The 23,832-nt window shown below is 49.4% G+C and overlaps 1 protein-coding gene across 8 annotated transcripts in view; it reads left to right on the forward strand.

Annotated features, from left to right (window-relative positions):
* Nucleotides 1–23,832, forward strand: part of PHF20 (PHD finger protein 20) — a 69,400-nt gene that overhangs the window by 30,985 nt on the left and 14,583 nt on the right. For 4 of the 8 annotated variants that reach the window (XM_064167374.1, XM_064167376.1, XM_064167371.1 and 1 more), the window contains 5 exons: nucleotides 6,800–7,078; nucleotides 12,620–12,826; nucleotides 15,913–16,011; nucleotides 17,413–17,568; nucleotides 20,757–20,926. In XM_064167374.1, coding sequence (XP_064023444.1) covers nucleotides 6,800–7,078; nucleotides 12,620–12,826; nucleotides 15,913–16,011; nucleotides 17,413–17,568; nucleotides 20,757–20,926 — 911 coding nt within the window. The remainder of the gene's footprint in view (nucleotides 1–6,799; nucleotides 7,079–12,619; nucleotides 12,827–15,912; nucleotides 16,012–17,412; nucleotides 17,569–20,756; nucleotides 20,927–23,832) is intronic. The other 4 variants (XM_064167377.1, XM_064167373.1, XM_064167378.1 and 1 more) reach the window with 3 other exon arrangements.

The following is a 23,832-nucleotide window of genomic DNA, read 5'->3' on the forward strand; positions in this document are numbered from 1 at the left end:
AAAGGCTGATCTCTTCACAGAATTAACATTTGCCTGGCTCTTCCAGAGCCCCAGTAAGGACTTGCACTATCACAGGCTCAGAAAGTTCCAACAATCAAATTGTTTCAGTTATTAAAGCAACAGATCCCACAGATGTGGGATTTCTGATCATCAGTGCACTGACTGCAAGGTGACCTTGGGTTAATGGATACTGGATAGCATCTGACACAGTTGGAGATGCAAACTCTGCAACAGTTTTGATGTAAACCATGAATGCAGCAGAGGTTAAGCCACGTATTGAAGGTGCAGTTCTCGCCAAGAGAGGTGGCCCGGTCTGGGGTGAAGGAGAAGCACAGCTCAATGACTGTCCTCATCTTTCCTTCTCATCTGCTGCTGCACCTCATGCTGCTACCAGTGCTTCTGAACTCTGAGAGATGTTTCTCTTGTGGGTCCCTGCCTTCTAGGTGACATTTAGTATGGTCTTGGAGTTGAGTAACATAGTCATGTATGCTTAGCATGTACTCAGTTCGGCTCGTTAGCATACTGTGGGCTGTTAACTTGAACATCCAAATTGCAGTTATTCAGGCAAAGGTCTTCATTCAGGTACTCTGGCCTTCAAAATTTACTTACTTACTTTGAATTTGGGTGTTTCTTTTATTTCAGCCCTGCTTAGTCAGTTTGAGCCAAAGCAGGGCTGTCTGGTCTTCACAGCACTCCCTCGGCTGCCTGCAGGCTCTCCACTGCACACACACAACTGCTGGTTATGGTTTAGCACACTGTCCTGCAGCATGCTAAAGCAGCTTGCTGCTGCTCTGTGGCCATTTGTCCCACAGTCTTCCTGGTTGGGTTCCCCAGGATTCTGGGGTTGCTTTGGTGTTTGTGTAGATATGGGTCAGAGATTCCATCTGCTTTATACCTGGAACCTTGTTTTTCTGCTTTTGTCACTTCAGCTCTGGGTTTCAGCTGAGGAGAGCTCTGTCTGCACCCCAGTGGATGAGCAGCTACTTATCCTACAGCTTACCTGGGTGGGCCTCGGTTCCTCCAAGGCAGTGTAGAAACTGTCAGTTTAAGCCTACTCTCAGCAGTCCCCTCCTGCCTTGCACACTCAGTGTCTCACAGGCAGGCACTGTGGGGTGGACACAGGGTTTCAGTTACCCCTTAGAGGGCAGCTGAAGCCTTCACCCCCCCTTGACTTCCAGCCCCCTCTGAGGCTGTGCCAAGGTTTGCCCAGCCATGCAGTGTGACAGCTTGTGTTTTTTATACTCAGCAGGCTTCCCTGCTTTTATTGCCAGAGATGAAGTGTCAGCACAGGAAGACAATGGTGAGTAGATGGAGGATGACATGGAACTCTGTCCTGAGGAGTTCTTGGCAGGTCAGGTCACACTTCAGCCTCAAAACTCACAGCTTTATAAACGTGCAGTGATCTGTGATTGCTGATGCCATGTGTATTTTTTACTGCAAGCATCTGCTTGAGTGGATTCCGGACACACTGTTAATGTTTGGATGCTGTCCTTAAGTAGTTTTGAGAAGAGTGGTTAGACAATATGTTCTTTGACAGCTGAGATCTTGATAGGCAGAGGGTTTGAACATGAAGGAGTAATTTGGGTACTGAAACAAGCAGCTGCTTCCAATCTTGAGAAAAAACAACACAAGATTTGAGAAGAAATAAGACCAAAGAGATGGACACTTAGTGAGACAGCCCAAAGATGTGAAGTGATCCAAAACAGAGTGTAAAAAGGGTCAGCTCCTGAGAAGTAATGGAAGTGGGACAAATAATCTGTAAGCACCATGGAATGTGTTCTTGGGAGACTCATTGTGCTTGGTTTCACAGCAGGTAAAGGATTAGTATGATGGTCATGTTATTTCTGTTGATCCCAGGAGATGGGGGTGAGAAGTCTGCTCAGTTTAACAGGCAATCATATTTGAAGATCTGAGGCAGGAAGCTGCAGCAAGGCCACCTTTAACCTGGGGACAGCACTTGGTGTTGCTTTGCTGGTGGCTGTCTAGGGTAGCTGACCAGCACCTTGCAGAAGATGCCTCAGGCAGACATTCAGGCATACTGTGCTGCTGCCAAATGTTCTTGTCCCAGCAGCAGTCAATTCAAATAATTGGTGGTGGAAGGGCGGGGGAAGATCTGTTGTGGACTTAGAAGCTTGATGTAGTGACATTTGACTGTAAACTCACTGCTGAATGTGGTCACAGCTCAAACCTTGGCTGACATGGCTAGCAGATCAACTGAGGGGGTTCTACCACTTGGCTCTGCTGAGACCTCACCAGCAGTACTGTGTCCAGCTATGGAGCCCTCAGCACAGGAAGCACATGGACCTGATGGAGAGAGTCCAGAGGAGAGCCATAAAAAAAATCAGGGGGCTGGAGCACCTCTGCTACAAGGACAGGCTGAGAGAGCTGGAGATGTTCAGCCTGGAGAGCAGAAGGCTCCAGGGAGACCTAATAACAACCTGCCAGTACCTCAAGGGGGCTACAAGAAGCCTGCAGGGAGACTTTTCCCAAAGGCCTGCAGGGACAGGATGAGGGACAATGGCTTCAAACTGAAGCAAAGCAGGTTTAGATTGGATGTGAGGAACAAGTTCTGCACCAGGAGGCTGCTGCAACACTGCAACAGGTTGCCCAGGGAGGTGCTTGAGACTAATCCCTGGAGATACTGAAGATGAGGCTGGACAGGGTTGTGGGGAACCTGCTCTAGTGGAGGATGTCCCTGGTGAGCACAGGAGATTGGCCTGGATGAGCTTTGGAGCTCCCTTCCAACCCAGGCCATACTGTAATAGAGCACAGTGAGAAGGGAAAGGCTGGGATTTCTCTTTGTAGTGGAAGTTAGAGGAGACATTGCTGTTTCACCCTGAGTGCTGCAGATTGTTGTGGCTAGTGGAATGCCAGGCCAGGAGTTTCAGTTCCAAACGTGGAAGAGATAGCAGGTGGTAGTTCTGTCAGCAGCTCCAGAGCTGTGCAGTAGGTACAGCAGGAGTTGGTCTCTGGACTTGGGAAGAGCACCCAGCCAGCTCCTCTGGGAAGCACGTGCCTGCAAAGCTGAAGCGGAACTCTCTCCATAAAAAGCCCTTTTAGTAGCATGGGATGTGTTGTGAGCAGGAGTTGGGCCTGTGTGTAGGGGTGGAAGTTCCCCTCTTTAGAAGGTGGTGTAATGGGCTGGCTTTAGAGCCTTCGGCTGTGAGTGCAGGCTCTCCTGCTGTGGGCTTGGGCATCAGCTTCCTGCAGTGCCTGGCGGGGGGGAGTTCTGTTGTGCTCCTTGTGAAGAAGGAGGATGCTCCCAGAGGTGGTGGCGGTGGTGCAATGTGGGGGATTGTCTCTGGTTTCATTACTCTGAATAGGTTTCTTTTGCGCATTACAGTGAGGTTTTGTCTGCTTTCCCCCCCTTCCCTCATGTCTCTCTTATCTGTTTCTAAACTTCAGCTGATGTGATCCTGTGCTCCTCCTCTAGCTTGTAGCTGATCAGTTAGAAGCCATTCCCTGCGTGTTGTCCAGAATTTGTCCATCTCAATGGAGGGGAAGTGCTTCATGGGCCTCGTCATGACAGTTGTGTGATGGTCCCAAGAACTTCCCTTGTCTTTGTAGTATGTTTTGACTAAATCTTTGGACCCCGTTGTGTTCTCTTTCACTGTCCTCAATGCTGTTTTTCAGCTTTACCATCAAGAGCCCCTTTCTGTACTTGGAGGCCATTCACTGACTGCTCCTGAGCCATGTTTTTGTTTTGAGTGCAGCTCTTGGTGTGCAGTGTATTGGCATCTTGGTATTGGCAGATTGGGTTTTCTGCAGGTGTGATCCAGTTGTCTGGCACGGTTGCAGTCTTATAGCTACAACTGCTTGAAGTGACATCCCTGTCATGTTCTTGGTATGGCAGTGCCCAAGTGTCTGCCTTTTTCTCCTTGCTGTTATCTTTGTGAAACCCAAAGCAGTGTCTTGGGTTTTTGGTGTTTTCTTCTCAAAAGGAGCTTCCTTTTCTGCAGTCCGATATGGAGATGGCTTCTTGATCCTTTACTGCCCATCAGTCTCCATAGAACCATTGCTGCTTATTCCCTCTGATCATCTCAGCTTTTGTTTCTTTGCCCTAACACAGCACTAAAATCTGATGTGCTTCAGATGTAGCTCTCCAGGATGCTTTTCATCACTGTGCCAAAACCTTGAAACATGCAGCTCAGAAGTACCATTTCTGTTGTTGCGTGCTGACGATTTCTGACCGAGCTCTCCGATGTTCTTACACCATGACCAGACTGACACTGCCTGTAGCACTCCCAGTCACTGCCTGCCTGCCTGTGTGCACCTGTGGGAAGTCTTCTTCTTTTCTGCACTTATTCTTGCCGAATTGGTTCTGGGTCCCTTTTGTGTTCCTTATTTCCAGATGCTTCTAATACAGTGTCTGAATTTTTGTTGATATGATGCATACTCTCAGTTTTTCATCACTGCTACCAGGTCTGGATTTAGACATTCTGCAAGTTTGAAAGTACTTGGGAAGATTGAAATAGTATTTTTGTACTGGTAAATGAAGAAGTGCCACCTCCTGGCCTCTGCTGGGGGAGGGAGTTTGGTTTTTTTTTAATGCTGTGATGGGTAAGTGCTTGGATCTCAAGGTCTGTGTGTTTGCAAGTGCTGCCTCTCCTCTGTGCTGTTGAGTGCTGGGGACAGGAGCCTGATTTGTGTTTAGTCAGCTGAAGATGAGCCTGTCTGTGCACGGGTGGTCAACAGTATCCTGGCCTGGATCAGCAGTAGTGTTGCCAGCAGGAGTAGGGAGGGGATCTTACCCTTTTGTACTGGGTACTGGTGAGGCCACACCTTGAGAATTGGGTTCAGCTTTGGGACCCTCACTCCAAGAAGGATATTGAGGGGCTGGAGCAGATCCAGAGAAGGGCAGCAAGGCTGGTGAGAGGTCTTAAACACAAGTCCTGTAGGGAGCAGCTGAGGGAGCTTGGGTTGTTCAGGAGGCTGAGGGGAGACCTCATTGCTCTCTGCAGCTCCCTGAAAGGATGTTGCAGCAAGGTGGGGGACAGCCTTTTCTCTCCAGTATCAAATGACAGGATGAGAGGAAATAGCCTCAAGGTGCACCAGGGGAGATTCAGGTCAGACATTAAGAAAAATGTCTTCAGTGAAAAAAATCACTGGGCACTGGAACAGGCTGCCCAGGGAGGTGGTGGAGTCTCCATCCCTAGAGGTGTTTAAGACGTCTGGATGAAGTGCTCAGGGACCTGGTGTGACAGCTGTGTACAGGGAGGTATTAGGTCATGGTTGGAATTGATCTCAGCATCATTTGCAGTTAGAAAATTGTAATTCATATGTTTCCTTGTGCATTGAAGGTTTCTGAAGAAATAGGAGCTCACCAGGGCAGGGTTAGGTACAGCTGAGATTTGCGCAGCAGCTGCTGTCAGATGTTCTTCATCTGAGTCCAAAGACCTCCCTTGGGCTTTTTTGAGAAGCTAATTAACTGTAGCTCATAGCAGACATTTGGTAACTGAAACGAGTTTCAGTTTTGCTTGGAAAAGTAGCTCTGACCTACTGCTGCTTTGCTCTGAAAGGAGCCAGGCTTCCCTGGGGAAGGCATCCAGAAGGCAGGTAGCAAAATAGTGACAAGCAAAGAAGCAGAACTATTTTCTATGGAAAGTTCTTTCACCATAGCTGTGAACAGCTGTAAGCAAATAAAATATGCACTTGGAGAAGGTAGATTCCAGTGTGCTGGCTCAAATACAGTCTCTGTGTGTTTCAGACCCGTATCTGTCAGCCAGTTTGCTGATGACACCAAACTGGGAGCAGTGGTGACACCCCTCAGGCTGGGCTGCCATTCAGTCGAACTTGGACAGGCTGCAAAGTTGAGTGGGGAGAAATCCAAGGAAATTCATCAGGGCTAAGGGTAGAGTCCTGCACCTGGGGAAGAACAACCCCATGGACCAGGACAGGTTGGATGCTGGGCTGTTGGAGAGCAGTGTAGAGGAAAGGGACCTGGGGTTCCTGGTGTCCATAAGCCAGAAATCTGCTCTTGTGGCCAAGAAGGCCAAGGGCATCCTGGGGTGGATTAGAAGGGCTGCGGTGAGTAGATCAAGAGAGGTTTTCCTGCCCTTCTGCGCTTCCCTACTGAGGCCACATCTGCTATACTGTGTCCAGTTCTGGGTCCCTCAGTTCAAGAAGAATCTCAGTAAACTGCCTGAGAGTCCAGCACAGAGCCCAAAAGCTGCTGCAGGCAGTGAACATTTCCTGTGAGGCCAGACTGAGAGACCTGGGGCTTGGAGCAGAGGAGCCTGAGAGCTGCCTTCATTGCTGTGATAAAGATGGGCAGGGCTGGAGCCACGTTCTGCTCAGGGACTGCAGGACAAGGGGCACTAAGGACAAGCTGTTGCAGAGGAGGTGGAATAGGAACAGGAGAGAAAACTTTGTCACTTTGAGGTGCTGGAGCTTGGAGCAGGCTGCCCAGAGAGGTTGTGGAGTGTCCTTCTCTGGAGACTTTTCACACCCACCTGGATGTGTTCCTTGGGTGCCCCTGCTCTGGCAGGAGGTTGGACTGCGTGATCTCTGGAGGTCCCTTCCAACCCATACCACTCTGTGATCTATGGCAGCACTATGTGCACAGGTATTAGCTGTTGGGCAAAGGAGTGATGGAAGCAAGATGTCATTTGCTGACAGTAACTCTCTTACAAGCACTGGCATCACAACAGGCAATGTTGAGGAGCACAGCTGGGCAGGTTGGTTTTTAGCCTCTCATAGCTAATGTGTTTGAGTGTGTGCCCATTTCCTAACTTTTGTGTTCTAGGTTTAGGAAACCTAAATAAAGTAAATACAGCAAATGCATGTTTTGTTCTTACAGTAACAAAATCTTGTAGGAGAGCAGATTTTCTGGCATCAGTAAAAGCTTCAACTGTTGATCAAGATCACAAGTTTAGATGCAAGTTCTTGGACTGTTCAAAATCCTTCCGCAAAGCCAAGTTACTGCATTACCACATGAAATACTTTCATGGAGTGGAGAAGGCTGCAGAATCACAGCAGAAGCCTGTAAAAAGAAGTATTCAAACCAGAGCTTCTTTGGCTTCTGAAAAAGCTAATCAAGAAAGGTCGAAACGAGGACGGAGCACAGCTGGTTCATTGTGTAAGTATGTTGCTGATTTCTTCCTTTGTTACTTAAACAGCAGCACACAGGGCAAGCAGGAAAAAGCAGAAACTCATTTTCCTCTGGGCTGAAGGAGTCTCTCTGGGGCTTCATCTTAGCATATTCTTTGTGGAGAGGCACAATGTGCTTGAGCACTGGTTTAGAGAAGATCAAACTCTAGAAATTTCCTCATCTAGAAAAACAGATCACTGGCTGTAAGGAACCAGCTTGCAGCTGCTTTCGTTCTCACAGTTCTCTGGAGTGTTGAAGCTCTGCTCTCGCTTTCAGAACTGCAATTCCCTGAATTTCTGACTGGTTTGTTGTTTGGTTGCTTTTCTTCCTTTCCCTGGCATGACAAATGCCTAGGCAGTGTTGCTCAGAGTTTTGCCTGCAGCAAGGAGACAATCTGGGTAACTCTGGCCCTCTCCTGTTTCTTCCTTAGTCTTTGCATTTTGTGTTCTGCCCTCAAGAATGTTTCTGTCTGGAAACACAGTACCAGTTTCTGCAGTATTCACTGCTCTCCTTGCTGGAGCTGTGGGAAAGGGAGTCGTGTCTTTACCACATGCAACTGGTACAGATCTGCTTGAATAAGGTTCTCACACAACTGCTAGGTGATGGATAGGGATAAAAAGTTAGACGTTGTGCGTCCTTCTCTAACCGTGAAGTCAGAGCGCTTTGCAGACTTCAGAATCCTGTGAGTTCCTCCTTCATCTCATTCTCCACAGTATTTTCTGCTGGTATCTTGCATAACATCAGAGTGGCAGACTAGGCCTGGCTGTGACCTGTGGTGTTGTTGGTAACCTATCCAGTCTTTCTTCTTGGGCACTGACCTCTTTGTACTGCAGTACCATAAAAAGCGTCATCTTTTTTGTCTTCAGGCTGAGCCCGGGTTTTAAAATCCAGCTTTCTCTTTGAATTCCCTGGTGGCTTTGGCTTTCCATTACTCCTCTGTTGAAGAGCTTCAAAGAATGGCCACTTGTGTCCTGAGCCACAGCTGGCTGCAGCAGATCACATTCAGCCTTGCTTTGCCTGCAAACGTTTGTGCGTTTGAGGTGCCCTTGCCCTTTCCTAACAAGTGCAGTTTTATCTACTGCTCCTCCACATGAGCTTCTGTTCCCTGCATCCCTCTGTAACTCCCAATAATGCAAAGCCAAGAGGTAGCATTAAGAAGAGTTTTCTATTAATGCCTTGAGGCCTGCTGATTGCCATGCATTGTACTTTGCATTCAGCTCAGATGAAACTCAAGTGCTGTCTTTTCAAGCACACCTGAGACAAGCACTTTGGGAACAACTGCTGCTGACAGCTGCACAGAGACCAAAGCAGGCTTGTTGCTTCTAAAGAGGAGAGTCTGAGTGTGCAGAAACTCAAACCAAGCTTTTTGAGCATCAGCTGCAGGTGGCTTCTCAAACTCTGCCTTGCAGGAAAGAGTTGCTGAAGTTTGACAGTTCAGGTTGAGGTTGTCTATCACATCTGTCCCTTGGAAGTGGCATGGGTTTGGTATCTGCTAGAATTTGTGGTAGTCAGGTGCTTGTTGCTTGCTATAAGAGAGAACTGGAGGCAGCATTCCATGGTCAAGTGCAGTTGTCAGGCATTCTCCTTCATGGTCCCTCCTCTTTCCCTGCAGCATCCCTTGGTTCACTTGGAAAGTTTGTCCTCCCATGCTGGGACTTGTGCCCTACAGACACTGTAAGCAGCCCCTGTGAAGGTGCCAGTTTTCCCTTTCAGGTCTGTCCATCTGTCCCTGTTACTTTATGGGCAGTGCTGCATAGTGCCACTAACAAAGGCCCTTTGTTTCCTGACCTAGAGCGCTTCAAGGGTGCAAGGGTTAGCTTCATTTCTGCTGTGAAGAGAAACTGAGACCTGGGGCTGTTGAGTCCAGAGAAGGCTGAGAAGGGGACCTTATTTATTTATGTCTATAAATACCTGAGGGGTAGGTGTGAAGTCAAAGGGGCCAGGCTTTCTTCGATAGTGCTCAGTGATAGGACAAGGAGCAGCAGGCACAAGCTGGAACCCAGGAGGTTCCACCTCAGAGTGAGGAAACTTCTTTGCTCAAGCCCTGGAGCAGGCTGCCCAGAGAGGTTATAGAGTCTCCTTCTATGGAGACTTTTGAAGACCCTTCTAGATGTGTTCCTGTTTGACCTGCCTTAAGTGACCGTGCTCTGGCAGCAGGGTTGAACTGGAGGATCTCTGGAGATGTCTTCAACTCCTATCATTCCACAGTTCTCAGATGTCATTCTTTGTATGGGCAAATCATGGTTTGAGCACATGAACTGTTTTGGCTTTGAGCCTTTGTGAATTGATGGATTCAGTTTTTTAGTAATGTCTTTTCAAGTGAATGTTCAACAAAACCCAGCTCCTGTCTCTGCTCTGACAGGAGCAATCAGCTTCTGCCAGACTTGAGTGTTCACACAGCTGGGGTACCTCATGGCAGGCCTCCAGGAGGCTCCTGTACTTGAGAAGTACTGAAGCTGTGTCAGGGAACTCATTAGCAGTGACTGAGTAGGGCAGTAGATGGGTGTGTGCAAGGAAACACCATCAAAGCCTCCACTGAGGTGACTGCTGTGCTCTTAATGCCTTTCATAAGGACTCAGTAGTGACAGACTTGACAATGCCTGCAGCACAGCTGTTGTGTTGGCAGAGACCTACTCAGTTGGCACCCTTAGGCTCCTAGGGCAGTTGCATCCTCCTGAGGAGTTCTGCTGTAGTGGGAGTTAGACCTGCTTTGTGGACTTGCAAAATGCTCTGCAGCACCAGGCTGCAGGTTTGGTTTGTGGGGACATGATGGCAACGTCAGTCAGGCAAGTTGCTGCCCTGCTTGGCTCTGCTGTTCCTCTTGCCATGAGGAGGAGAAGAAAGCAATGAAGCTGAGATTGGTGCTTGAGAAACTGTAGGAAATGTGTCCCTGTTGAGGAGTCCCTGAGGGCTAGGTAAAGAGAAAACTTGTGCTTGTCAGTGGGTTGCAATTTCTGTACATGACCTTGAGCAGGCAGAAATTCCTAACAGCAGAGTTGGTGATAGCATGTCCTGGTCACGTGTAAAGTGTCTTCATGCCAGGAGCACTTGGAAGTGTCAGCTGATGGAAAACTGCCCAAGAGGCAGCAATTGTCACGGGCAGCCATGTGCTGGGCTGCATCCAAAGTGGTGAGACCAGCAGGACGGGGGGTGGATTCTGCCCCTCTGCTTTGCTGAGACCCTACCTGCAGCACTGGCTCCAGCTCTGGAGCCCCCAGCACAAGGACATGGAGCTGCGGGGGAGTGTCCAGAGAAGGCTGGAGAACCTCCTGTGTGGGGACAGCTTGAGGGAGCTGGGGCTGTTGAGCCTGGAGAAGAGAAGGCTGCAGGGAGACCTTAGAGCATCCTTCTAGGACCTGAAGGGGCTCCAGGAGAGCTGAGGAGGCACTTTGGTCAAGGGCTGGGAGTGCCAGGGTGAGGACATCATGGTTATTAATAACTTATATGAGGCAAGAGTTATAAAATTATTTATTGACCTGAAAATCCTGCCCCAAAATAAGCACAAAATGTAGGGATTTATTTACAGATTCTGGGTATTTGGGTGGGATATATTGTTCATAATGGGAGAATATTGGTAATAACAATTCAGGAAAGTTCAGAAGTTGGGAAAAGAAAAACCTCAAGCAGACCTTTACCCCACTGTAAACAACAGGCAGTATCCCAGGGAGCTCTAGGAAATGAAGCCAAAGGAGACTAACTTACTCAGAAAATAGGTGCTGTGAGGGTGGAGAATTTCTTGTGGCTTCATGGTGGGAAGCAGCCTCTGAAAATGTAAATTCTAATCCAGTGCACAAAGAAAGCCAAGGTGATGCTGGCAGGTGCTCCACTGCCTAGAGGCTTCCCAGCCTGGCACGGGAAACAGCAGCCAAAGGCAGGAGTGACACAGCAGTGCCCTGCATGGACAGGGTCCAGGGAGCAGGGGTTCAGGAGAAGCCCAAAGAAGCCTTCTACACTTCCAGTTTACTCCATTTAGTAACTCTATTAGTTTACAAACTGAGTGGGAAAGTCTCAGCCTATGGCATCTGGGCACTGGACATGGTGTGGGGCAATGCAGAGGTGCAGCCTGCAGTGGGCAAAGCAGTGCCCATGGGCTCCTTCTGTGCCATGCTGCTTCCCCCATTCAAACCTGCAAGGGAAGGGGAAAGCAAAGGCGTGTTTGGGCCATGGTCTCCACAGAGGGGCATTGGCTTTGAGATGGAAGAAGGGGATTGAGAGTGGAGATCAGGAGAAAATTCTTAAGAGTGAGGATGGGTTGACACTGGCACAGGTTGCCCAGGGAGGTTGTGGATGCTCCTTCCTGAGAGGTGCTGGAAGGCCAGGCTGTATGAGGCCTTGAGCAGCCTGTTCTGGTGGGAAGTGTCCCTGCCTGTGGCAGAGGGTTGGAACTGGATGATCTTTAAGGTCCTTAATAACTCAACCCATTCCATGCATCTCTGAATCTTAGCTACAGGAAGCCCAGGTGTGTTGTGCCCTTTGGTGTTAATTCAGGCAACTGAAGTGAGCTGTTGGGAAAGGAGAAGGTTAGCAGGCCTGAAGAAAGTTGTCTGGTTTGTGTACATCTTTTCTTTGGGTTTTTGGGTTCCCTGTGATGGAGCTCTGTAAATATTTTTTGAACTTTACCCTAGAGCGGGAGGCCATGGAGGAAGGCTTCAGGAGGGCTGGTTTGTTTTCATGGCTTCACAGCCTGCACTGGCTACTGACAGTCTGCATTTCAGGAAGGCTGTGAGGATGGACTTGGACATTGCTGGTGGAATTCAGCAGGCTGTCACCTTGGCCAAGATCCTTGATGTCATCCTGCCGAAGGGCAGTGATCTGTCTCCTTTGCTCTGACTGTCCTGCGTGCCATGCAGACAGAGTTCTCTGGCAGCTTCAACTCTTGCCATGAGCAGGGATCTTCAGTAGGTGTTGCTGTGGTTGGGAAGAGAAGAACTGTTTTGTCTTGATTTGAATGGTGAACAGAGCCTCAGGTGAAGCTGTGACTGCAGCTCATGATTTGGATGAGTTGTAGGCAGTGATCCTCCTGTATTCTTGCATCCCATTCTTGTTTGAAAGACTCCTTCAGCTGCCCCTCATTAGCTGTGCAGAGCTTATCTGTGCCACTTCCAAATGCCTCCTTACCTAACACACTTGTTGAGGATAAGCTGTGGTTTCCTCCACATCAGCAGGGCCCATTTCTTTTGATGGAAACAATAACAAAGATGACCTGATCGGCACCTCTGCCAAGTTGCACTCTCTTTCTGTCTTTCTTCAAAGCCTGAGCTTTGGAGAGTGCATTTGCATCCACCATTTTTGGGGGGCGGGGGGGGGGGGGGGGGGAGAAAAGGCAACAAAACTAAAACAGACCAACAGAAGTGTCACAAGTTTTGGCCTTTCAGTCAGTTTCTGTTGCAGAGCTTTTTGGTGGTCAGATTGCCAGGATTATGAGGTGAGCAGCAGGACTGAGCAGAATCACTCCACCTGCGACTGCTGAAGTACACTTGTGTTTTGAAAGCATTTAAAGCTTGGACTTGATCTTTATTCTCGTTGTAGATGCTCCTCTACACATAGCCCTAAGGAGTGCCCCATGTAGAAATGAAAAGATAGAAAAGAGAAGAAATTCAGCTGCTGTAAGTGCACTAACCAGTCACCGCCACGCTGTTAGAGAGCAAGCCAAGAACCACATAGCCAGAGCACTGCGGAAGCCTCCAGAGAAAACAGTGGCTGAAAATGGTATGGCTTTGGCTTCGTGTGGCACAGGTACACTTGGGGGCAGCTTGGGCAAGTTGTAAGCATTGAAAGGAACTGGTAGTACTGCTTGGAAGTGTTGAGCTCACAACCTTCTGGGGAGCTGGAGTCGGTATTGCTGTGCAGTGCCGGCTGTGAGCAGCTGTAGATGATGAGTCAGGGCACTGTGTGAGTGTCCTTGCTGTGTCTGCTGGGTTCGTTCTGCCCACTCAAGTGGCTAATATTTGTGAGATGTGAAAAGGCATGAGAAGATTGTTGCTGTTTTGTTTCTTTGCTATACATGTCTTAATCCTGTTAAACTCTTGGTTGTGCAAAGCATTAAATATTTTAACTAGTCCCAAGCCTGCTGAGATTCACAGACTGACAAAATGTGTTGGGTTGGAAGGGACCTTCATCCAGTTCCAGTCCCCTGCCAGGGGCTGGGACACCTCCCACGTTGCTCAAGGCCTCATCCAACCTGGCCTTGAACACCTCCAGGGAGGAGACATCCACACAAACTGCCTGGGCAACCTGTGCCAGTGTTGATCTCAGTTATTCTTTCTTTGCCCTTCTGGAAGAGTAAACTTTCAGAACTTGCATTCCAGTGGGCAGGGAGAAGGAACAGTTATCCAGAGAATCCTGACTGCTGGAGGACCAGCAGATGAGGTCAGAGGGAAGGAAGAAGGAATTTGGAGGGAGGGTGAAGTTTGCCTTCTGTGCTGCCAGCCATCATGCCTTTCCAGGATGTGTGCTTGGGTGGCAGCAGTGCCAGCAGCTGGTAGGGCTGCTGGCAGCACATGGCTCTAATGAGGAGCAGGAGTGGCTCAAGGACTGGAAGGATAAGGAGTTACAGCACGGAAGAGCTGAGGACCATGTCTGCTGCATGTCTCAGCTGGTGAAATGGGTCTGAGTTTGCCAGCCTCTCCCAGTGAGCTGATTGCACCATTAAATACAGAGCCCAAGACTGAGAACTTGTATGGAAGGCTGCAGGGACCACACTGCCTCTGCTGCCTTGTGCCACAGCGGTCACAGACTAGCCAGAGTTCCTCAGAGCCTTGTTACAGTAATGTTATCAGGTACTTACTCTGCTGTCACCAGAAATGGAAATAGGTTTCTGAGGGGGATGGTGAGTGGCTTAATGAGCTAAGCACTTGGAGCAGAGCCCTTTTGAGATGCATGGCAACATCCTTTCTCCTTCCAGCATGGATTTTATGGCTGCTCCTGTGGTCTGGGCTGCCTCAAGGTAATTTGCTTAAAGAGCTGTGTAAGTGTCCCAAAATTCTGCTACAGAGACCTAAATCTGAAGGACAGGAGTTACTGGAAATAGGGTTATCAGGAGTAGTCAGCATGGATTCACCAAGGGCCTGAGCATTCTGATGGCCTTCTCTGATGGGGTGGGCAGCTGGGGAGATGAGGGGAGAGCAGTGAGTGCTGTGCAGCTGGGCTTCAGCAAGGCTTTGGACACTGCCATGGCATCCTGACAGCCAAGCTTAGGAGGTGTGGGTTGGATGAGTGACAGTGAGGTGGGCTGAGAGCTGGCTGAAGCAGAGAGCTCAGAGAGAGGACAGTGGTCAGTGGGGCAGGGGCTAGCTGGAGGCCTATGACCAGTGGTGTTCCCTGAGGGTCAGTGCTGGGTCCAGTCCTTTGCACCATCTTCATCAGTGACCTGGGTGAAGGGACTGAGTGGACTCGCAGCCAGTTTGCTGCTGATCCAGAAGTGGCAGGAGCGGTGCCATCCGTCAGCCTGCACTGCCATCCAGTGAGACCTGAGCAGGCAGAGGAGAGCCTCATGAAGTTCAGCAGTGGGAAGTGCAGAATCCTGCAGTACAGGTGAGGAATTGGCCTGCTGGGGAGCAGCTCTCTGGAGAAGGACCTGGGAGTCCTGATGGGCAACAGGATGCCCATGAGCCAGCAATGTGCCCTCATGGCCAAGAAGGCAAATGGCATCCAGGAGTGTATTAGAAGGGGTGTGGTGAGTAGATCAAGGGAAGTAGTTCTCCTGTTCTGCTCTGCCCTGGTGAGGTTTCACCTAGAGTATTGTGTCCAGTTCTGGGCTCCTGGTTCAAGACGGACAGGAACTATTGGGGAGACTCCAGTGGAGGCTATGAAAATGCTGAGAGGCCTGGACCAGCTCTCTAGACAGAAAAGGCTGGGAGACCTGGGGCTGTTTAACCTGGAGAAGAGCAGTCTGAGAGGGGATCTCATCAAGGCTCAGCAAGAGGTAAAGGACATGTGGGCCATATTCTTGTCAGTGGTGCCTGGTGGCAGCACAAGGGCCAACGGGCAGAAACCGGAACCCAGGAGGTTCCATCTGAAGGTGAAGTTCTTTGGTGTGAGAGTGCCAGAACACTGGAACAGACTGCCTGGAGAAGTTGTGGAGTCTCCTCTGGAGAGATTCCAGACCTGCCTGGATGTTGGGGTCCTGGACAACCTGCTGTGGGTGGCCCTGCTGGGACAGGGAGGTTGGACTGGGTGGTTTCCAGAGGTCTCTTCCAGCCCTCACTATTCTATGAGTTGTAAACAGAGTAGGATACAGAAAGCAAAGGTTTGCACACACAGCCTTGGGTTATAACCCAAGTGCTCTGGAAGCATGCTTTGAGGATGGCCTTGATTTAACAGCTGTCTCCCAATCATTCCCAATTACGATGGCTTTGTGTTTCCATGAGAACAGATGATGAGAGAAGAGCAGCTCAGGGCAGCTGAGCTGGTTGGTACTCTGTTTGCAATTGGAGCAAAATACCTCATGGAGAAACTGTGCCAGAGGTTGGGGGGCTGTGGCTTGGTTCCCATCAGGCTTGTGTCACAACGGTACCACAATGTAGAAGTTGGGTACCGCAGATCTCCCAAGGCTTCCTTTTTTATCAGCTCTGAAGCACATCAGCAGTAAATGGCTGTTGACATACAGTTGATTTCTCCCACGTGCTGCTGGAATTGTGTCATGGGAGGGTCAAATAAGGATTTCAGCCTGCCCATGCCAGTGATGAGAGCTGGGAGTTCTTACAGAGAAGTGTTCTGAGCTTGCACTGATTGTCCAAAGAAATTATGAAGGTCTTCAATTGCTAAGCAAAATAAGCATGTATATATCTTAAACACTGAGTTAGAATGCTGCCTAATTTCAGCTGTTGGTGAACATGAGAAGAACAAAGAAAGCAAATCTGAAGACTATGGAAGGCCTAGGCCAAAGAAGAAAAAAAAAAAGAAAAAGAGAACTAAGCCTGGTAAAGTTTTTCTGTTCCTTCTGTAGAGAAAACCAACTCCCTTATTTTCTTCTGCCTGTTCCCCGGTTCCATGCTCTTTGTGACTCTGGCAGTTCTGCGGCTGTTAGGTGGTTAACCTTAAATTGTGCTTGGCAAGAGAAGTTGTTCTCTGCTTGAGCTGCATTGTTAGCACTGGAAGAGGGCTGGCAGCAGTGCTTGGATGGCACAGGTGGACTCTAACCAGAGCAAATCTGTCAGGCCTGCAGCCTGGTTTCCCACAGTAGTGGCACTGGCAGACAGGAGTTTAGTGACACAGAATCATTTTGGTTGGAAGAGAGCTTTAAGGTAGAGTCCAAGGGCTAGCCCAGCACTGCCAGGGCACCACTAGACCATGGCACTTGGCACCACATCTACCCAGCTTTTAAGTCCCTCCAGAGATGGAGACACTGCCACTGCTGAGGCTATTTCCTCTTGTCCTGTCTCTTGTCACTTGGGAGAAGAGACCAACCCCCACCTGGCTCCAGCGTCTTTTCAGGGAGCTGTAGAGAGCAATGAGGTCTCCCCTCAACAACCCCAGCTCCTTCAGCTGCTTTTCATCAGCCCTGTTCTCCAGACCCTTCACCAGCTTCATTGCTCTTCTTGGCACCTGCTCCAGCACCTCAGTGTCCTTCCTGTAGTGAGGGCCCCAACCCCACTATATGATGTGCAGCCTCCCCAGTGTGGGGGCTGCCCACTGCCCTGCTGCTACTGCACACACCACTGCTGGCACAGGCCAGGGTGCTGCTTGGCCAGCCAGGGACACACTAGTTGCTGCTCAGCCAGCTGTTGACTAGAGCCTTTTCCAGCAAGCAGTTTCCAGCCACTCTTCTGCAGGCCTGACCTCTGACCAGCCCAGGCTGTGACCCTTGGGGGGCCTCACACAGGAGCTCTTCTGGGGCTTTTCTTCACATGTCTAGCTTTATTTTCTGCCCATGCAGCCTTTTGTGTAGATGCTCCAGGGTAATCAGAGGTGTCAGCCCATATGAATAACAGTGAGAACTGAGTGGGGGTGTCTGCCGCTCACAGTGCTGATGCAGAAGTGCCTGTCATGCAGAAGCATTTGTAGATGTGTTCACTCTGCAGAACAATTAGGGTTGAGGGCTCAGGCTTCCCATCCTTCCTCACTTCAGTTAGCAGTGAAGGACGACTCAGCTGCCTGAGGTTTTTCTAGTTCCAACAAGAATTTTCTTGCCTCTAGAGAGCTTGCAAATCTTTCAGCAGCATAGTGAAGTCCTAGAGCTTTACCATACTGAGGTGGCAATGTCTCGGTGAGTTCTTGGTGCTTGCTATGGGCCTGCATGGTGCTGGGTTTTTTCCTCTGTCAGCTGTTTCTGCCTGCAGATTTCCCATGGTGACACTTCTTTCTTTGCTCTGGTTTTACAGAGTACTCTGGTAGTGAGGAAGCCACAGAGACCTCACAGGAGCTTTCTCCTGAAAAAGCAGTTGTCACAAAATGTTTTTCTTCAGCTAAATCATTTGCCCACCCAAGTACACTGCTCCCCTGCTGTGATTCTGGACAGCACAGAGGAAAATCAAAAGGTAAGCTAACTCTGGTTTGCTGCCTCTGTCTTTTTCATTACCAGTAAATGTGTTAGCTGCACTGACATCCACACAGCTGCTGCTCAGGACCTGAATTTGACTGGTCTTGTGCAGCTCTGGGCATGATTTGTTTCCTCTGCCTTCGTTTCTTGATCAGTCTTGCTATTCACTGTCACAAGCCAGTGCAAGAAAAAAGGAGGCCAAACATTTTATTCTTTCTGTTATTCTTAAAGCTCATGGTCTGTAGGAAGCAGGCAGTGTGTGCTGGATGGGTTACATCCAGGAGCAGTAAATTCCTTGGTGCAGATTGCTGATGGTAGCCATTGGAGTTTGAACTGATGGGTTTGGGAGTTTTTTTGTGATGTGATTGGGAAATAATTTGATGAGCAGAAGTTAGGAAAACGTAAGCCCTGCCTAAAACTAGCTACAAACCAAATAAGGTTTGTTTACAGGTTCTGATATGTCTGGGAATTATCACAAGGATGCTTATGGGCAATTTCTACAACTTAGGAAAGTCAGGAAAATGGAAAAGGCTAAGCCACAAAATAGCTTTACCTCTCTTAGGAATGGGAGGCAAGCCAGAGCCCTAGGGAAAAGCCAAGAGTGCCAGGGTTACCCAAGGGGGTGGAATAGGAATTTGGAGATGTTCCCTGGAGCTCCTTTGCCGCAGCCTCTGCAAATCCACTTGTGAACCACACGGCATAAATCTAATGGGAATGGACCCCCTAGAGTCAGAGTATCTGCAGACAGCTCCCATCGGGCACACCTCGTGGAGCAGCACTGCCTTGGCAGCACGGTCCAAGCGCACTGCTGGCCTGTGGCAGGGCACAGCAGCAGCTTGGGGCCAGGCAGGGTGCGCAGGGCCAAGGAGCAGCCGGGCTGGTGGCCACGGACAAGTCCCTCCAAATGATCTGAGTGGATCCTGTAGATCCCAGCATGCTTTCTGGGCGCTCTCTTTTAACATCTTCCCTAGACAATGTGCCCAGGGCTGATCCATACAGGGCACCAAGACCCCAGCACAGGCCTTCCCACCAGTGAGTGCATGTCTGGAACCTTAGCTGCTGGTGGCAGGAAAGGGCCTTTTGCCTTTCCCTGTTCAAGTCCGAAGGGGAAGCAATTTCTCACCTTCGTCTTCCCCCATTCAACCCTCTGCAGACAGCAGAGGGGAGAAGGGAGTTTTGGAGCACCCTACAGTGTTGAGGTTTCGTTTTTTTGCTTGCTTGGGTTGTTTGCCTGCCTGCCTGCAACTGTTTACTTGTTTGGTATTAAGTAAAATATTGATGTTAACTTAACTTAATTCCATTTTATAGGGAAAAGAGGAAACATTAAAAACTTCTGAAGTGCAGTGGTGAAAATGTCTTAAAACATGTTCTGCAGGTCTGGTTAGTTGTGGTTTTGTAGCACATCAACTTCATAAAATGGGTTGGGTTGGAAAGGACCTTAGAGCTCATCCAATTCCAACCTTTCTGCCATGGGCAGGGACATCTCCTGCTAGATCAAGTTCTCAGTGCCCCATCCAGCCTTGCCATAAACAATTCCAGGGAGGGAACATCCACAACCGCTCTGGGCAACCTGTGCCAGTGTCTCACCACCCTCACTGTCAAGGATCTCTTTCTCATCTCCACTCTCAATTTCCCCTCTTCCAGCTCAAAGCCATTGTCCCTCATCCTGGCACTCCCAGCTCTTGTCCCTGCCCAGCTCTCCTGGAGCCCCTACAGGTCCTGGAAGGATGCTCTAAAGTCTCCCTGGAGCCTTTCCTTCTCCAGGCTGAACAGCCCCAACTCTCCCAGCCTGTCCTCACAAGGGAGGTTCTCCAGCCCTCTGAGCATCTTGGTAACCTCCTCTAAACTTTCTTCAGCAGTTCCATGTCCATTTTGTGCTGGAGGCACCAGAACTAGAGGCAGTACTGCAGATGGGGTCTTGGCAGAGCAGAGGGGCAGAAGCCCCTCCCTGTCCTGCTAGTCTCACTGCTTTGGATGCAGCCCAGCAGGTTCAGTAACTTTTCTGTTGCTCAGACGTTTTTGATCAGTCATTGATATTGAAAGAGGTGATAAGTATTGGAAACGTTTTTATCTCCTCAGTTTCACAGTTGCTTTGCTGCATTTTGCATCTGCAGAGCTTGCACCACCCGCAAAAGACAAGATCTTGTGTAAGTAAGAGTCAAAGTCTGCATAACACAAGTGCAGCATGCTTAAGCTGCCCCTTCCAGGGCATATCTCACCTAGGTCAGAGGTGACATAAAACTTTTAAGCTAATGCACAGGGTTCTCAGCCCCCTATATTTGAGAACAGATGTTTGTCCAAAAGATCCAGTTCATACCACAACCTGGTTTCTGCAGTATTGTTTTAGGCGCTAAGCAACCAAAACAGTTCTACCCAGTGTAGGTGAGAGACCACGGTCTGCTTAAGAGTGACTGAAATACTACCTTCCACTCTAGCCCATTAAAAACCTTGTCTTCTCCCTTCTGTCCCCAAGGAAGTGCAGACATTGCATTGGTAGTGCTGAGGTAAGCATTGCTGTTAGCACGTTGATCAGTAAAGGTTTTCTTGGCGGTTTTGTTCAATCCCCGGAGATGCAGCACTGCTGGAAGTAGCAAGGCAGAAGTCTGAAATGACATCCTGGGCAGTGCACTGCCCCTGAATGATGGATGTGTCCTCAGCAGGAGACCAAACACACATCATCCTCTCTGAAGCAGAGGGGGATTCTGCATTGGACTCTGAATGTTTCTGTACTGGAGGCATTACTGTGGGAGATTAGTGGTTCACAAAACTAAAGCCTCTTCTCTTTCTATGGGAGCTCTGCACTCAAAGTACCCAGTCACCATTCTGTACAAAGTGCAAAAGCTGGGATGAGTCCTCCTAGAGCTCATAAATCCGAGTTTGCTCCTTGTGCTGCCTTGTCTAGAGAGGCTGTGCCTGTGGGCTGAAGCCCTGAGTGTTGGGAGTGCAGTGGCAGGGGCTGGTAGGTTGGAGTCTGTGGAAGTAAAATACAGAACTGCTTCCTGTGGCAACCTTCACTGACCAGTGAGCTGCTTGTAGCTGGCTGCATGCTGCAGTAACTCTGGGATGTGCCTTGAGCTCCATGATGGACTCCTGCTTTTGAAAACTTCTCTCTGAGTGATGTCTTGGGCTGAGAGGGAGTCTGCCTTCATGTGATGACCTCGGCCTCGATCTGATTCCTTTGTGCAGAGGATGACACCGTGAGCGAGTCCTCTTTGGACAGTGCGCTCTGGAGCGACGAGGACTGCAGTCAGGACGTGGATGTGACCACCAACCCTGAGGAAGAAGCTGAGGGAAGTGACTTGGAGATTGTTCGCTGTGTCTGTGAAGTGAAAGAGGAGAATGACTTCATGATCCAGGTATGGGGGGCAGGGAACGCACAGGGCAGGGGATGCAGCAGAAGGCGTGAGTGCAGGAATGTGCACAGGACTGCTCTGTACAGGAAATAAACTGTTGCTGTCCCCTGAAGTCATGAACATCTGTCAGGGGAAGCAGCTGCTGTGATAGGTAGAAAACTTGACTTTTCGATAGAATTTGGGGGTTTAATCTAAGGAAAGTAGGGGCAGAGGGACAGCTCTGTGCAAACCAGTGACAGTTGGTACTTGTGGACTGGTATTTTTCTACCAATCAGAACCCTCCCTAGGTTTAGAGAATTCATCTAGAAAATCACTGCCTTCTTAGCTGCCTCTTTGCTTCTCTCTACCTCTGAGCATTGGTCGCATTCCCTCAGCTTCAGAGTATTGCCATGAGAAGCCTTCCCTTGAGCTGCTGGTTCAGAAGCAGAGCTGCATTCGTCCATCTTGCAGTTTCCTCTGGAGTCTGTAAATCTCAGGCCCTGGTCTGCGTAAGGCCACATGCCCTTTCTCTGTGCATGTGGTCTTTTTAGACCAGCTATATAGAAAATTGTTTCCAGAGCACTGCCAATTATCTCTCATGCTTAAAACTGTTGACAAAAGCCTCTTTGGAGCTGCTCTGGCTGTTTATTTGCTGAGGTGTTTATGAATTATCAGGAAGCCACTGCTCACCTGTCTGCTCTGAGTATCACAGTATCACAGTATCACAGTATCACAGTATCACAGTATCACCAAGGTTGGAAGAGACCTCACAGATCATCAAGTCCAACCCAGTGCTTCTTCATGTGAAATAGTACAGAATGGCTCAGGTTGGAAGGGACCTCAGAGATCAACTCCACCCACCCCATCATGGAGACACCCCTCAACTAGACCCAGCTGCTCAAGACTTCATCCAACCTGGCCTTGAACGCCCCCAGGCAGGAGTCAGCCACAACCTTTCTGGGCAGCCTATTCCAGAGTCTCACCACCTCTGTGGTGAAGAACTTCTTCCTCAGCTCCGAACCATTCCCCTTTGGCCTGTCTCTAGACACCCTCAGGAAAAGTCTCTCTGCAGCCTTCCTGCAGGATCCCTTCAGGTACTGGAAAGTAGCTCCAAGATCCTCCTGGAGTCTTCTCAAGGCTGAACAACCCCAAGTCCCTCAGCCTTCCCTTGTAACAGAGGTGCTGGAGCCCCTGGATCATCTTTGTGGCTTTCTCTAGACTGACTCCAGCAGCTCTGTGTTGTCCTTCTGCTGGGGACACTAGAACTGGAGGCAGGACTGGAGGTCTCACAAAGTAATAATAAAGTCAAACATACCAAATAAAAAAACTATCATTTTTTGCTCTCCTCCTTCCATGAGGCTGCCTACTCCCATTTTTGGGGGATACCCCTGAGTCTCCAGAAGCACTTGCAGGGTTTCAGTGGACTGAGGTTGTGAGCTTTATGAGCTTTTCATAGCTGCCCTTAAGCAGAAATTAGGGTTTTTTGAGGGGTTTAGGATGCTTCTCCTCTTCCTGTCCAGATGATTCTGCTTGTTGTGGAACCACGGTGAAGTAACAGTAGGTAGCTTGGCAGCCCTGCCACTTGCAGATCTGAAGGTAGTTTTGTTGCTTTGCCTTGAGGAGGAGGCTGTTTTATTTGTGAAAGGGCATGACTGCAGAAATCCTGTGGCACATGGAGCTCACCCCATCCACAGCTTTGGAATGTGCTGCTGAGGCTTTGTCTTGCTACGTTTTGGGAGGTTTGAATCCCCTTCCTGGGACATCTCCTAGCACCTCACTGTCAACCTTTTGAATTATTTGTTTCTTTTTATCTCCTGTTTGGACTAGGAGGGAAAACAAAAGCTGATTCAAGCCTACCTCACAGACACTGCTGACTTGTTTGTGGCGTTTATTGCTGGAGTGGAGGCAGAAGGCTGTTAAGGGCGGGGGTGCACTGCTCAAAGTGGAGTGTGAAGAGCAACTGGCTTCTGCAGCAGGGCACTAGAAACACCTTTTTTTGCTCTGAACATCAGCAACCTCATTCTAAAGTTCTCTGGCAGTGCTGGCTAACACAGCTAAGGTTGATTTGTCCTCAGCAGCTCAGGACAAACTTCTCAGGAGAGTTTCCTTTTGCTTTCCATGCTATTTTATGGAGCCTGCTTTGGGAGATGTGACCTTTTTCTTTTAGTGCTGAATTTGTTTTGATGCACACCTTTTGTATTGGTGTCAGAACCTGGCAACAAGGGCAAAAGATGCCCTGTGCATGAGGTGTCCATTGGGAAAGGGTGAACTGATGGGATGTGGTCCAGAGTGGTTAAATGACATCTGAGTGTATAGGGAAAAAAGGAGCCTGACAGCTGGGAATAAAGGGAGCTGGCTGCCCTCTGAGGAGGTGGCAGCAAGAGTCTGCAGTGTCATTTGCTGGAGAAAGGAGGCTTCACACCAGGCTCTGGCTGCAGAGTGCAGAGCTCTCAGCTAGCTCAGGATCTGGGCTGTGGATGGCTTTCATACAAGCTTTTGTGGGCTGCTGCTGCAGACAGCTTTCTGGGCTGAACTATTTTGGGGAGTGTTGAGTGTATGGCAAAGTCTGCAGACGTGAGCTGTTTTGTAAAAGAATTGCCCATGGGAGCCAGCAGAAGAGAGCTCTGCAGAAGAGCTGCAGGCAGACAGTGTGGGGAGTGGCTGCACTGAGTGGCTGGACTGGGGAGCAGGGAACTGCTAGCACGATTTGGGGGAGTTAGGTTAGGCAGATGGTTTACTGAAGGCACCAGATGCTGTGCTCTCCACTCCTTGCTGCCTGCCTGGAGCTCCTTTGGCAAATGAGCACTCTGATCTTCTGTGCTTGAGGAAGAGATATCTGAGGTAGCTCCTCAGGTACGGAGAATGAATCCAACGGAATGATGCTGTGTTCCACAACTATAGAATTAGGAATTGAGTTGAGGGTAGCTCCT

This window comes from Pogoniulus pusillus, chromosome 29 (assembly GCF_015220805.1).
Source record: "Pogoniulus pusillus isolate bPogPus1 chromosome 29, bPogPus1.pri, whole genome shotgun sequence".
Taxonomy (NCBI): Eukaryota; Metazoa; Chordata; class Aves; order Piciformes; family Lybiidae; genus Pogoniulus; species Pogoniulus pusillus.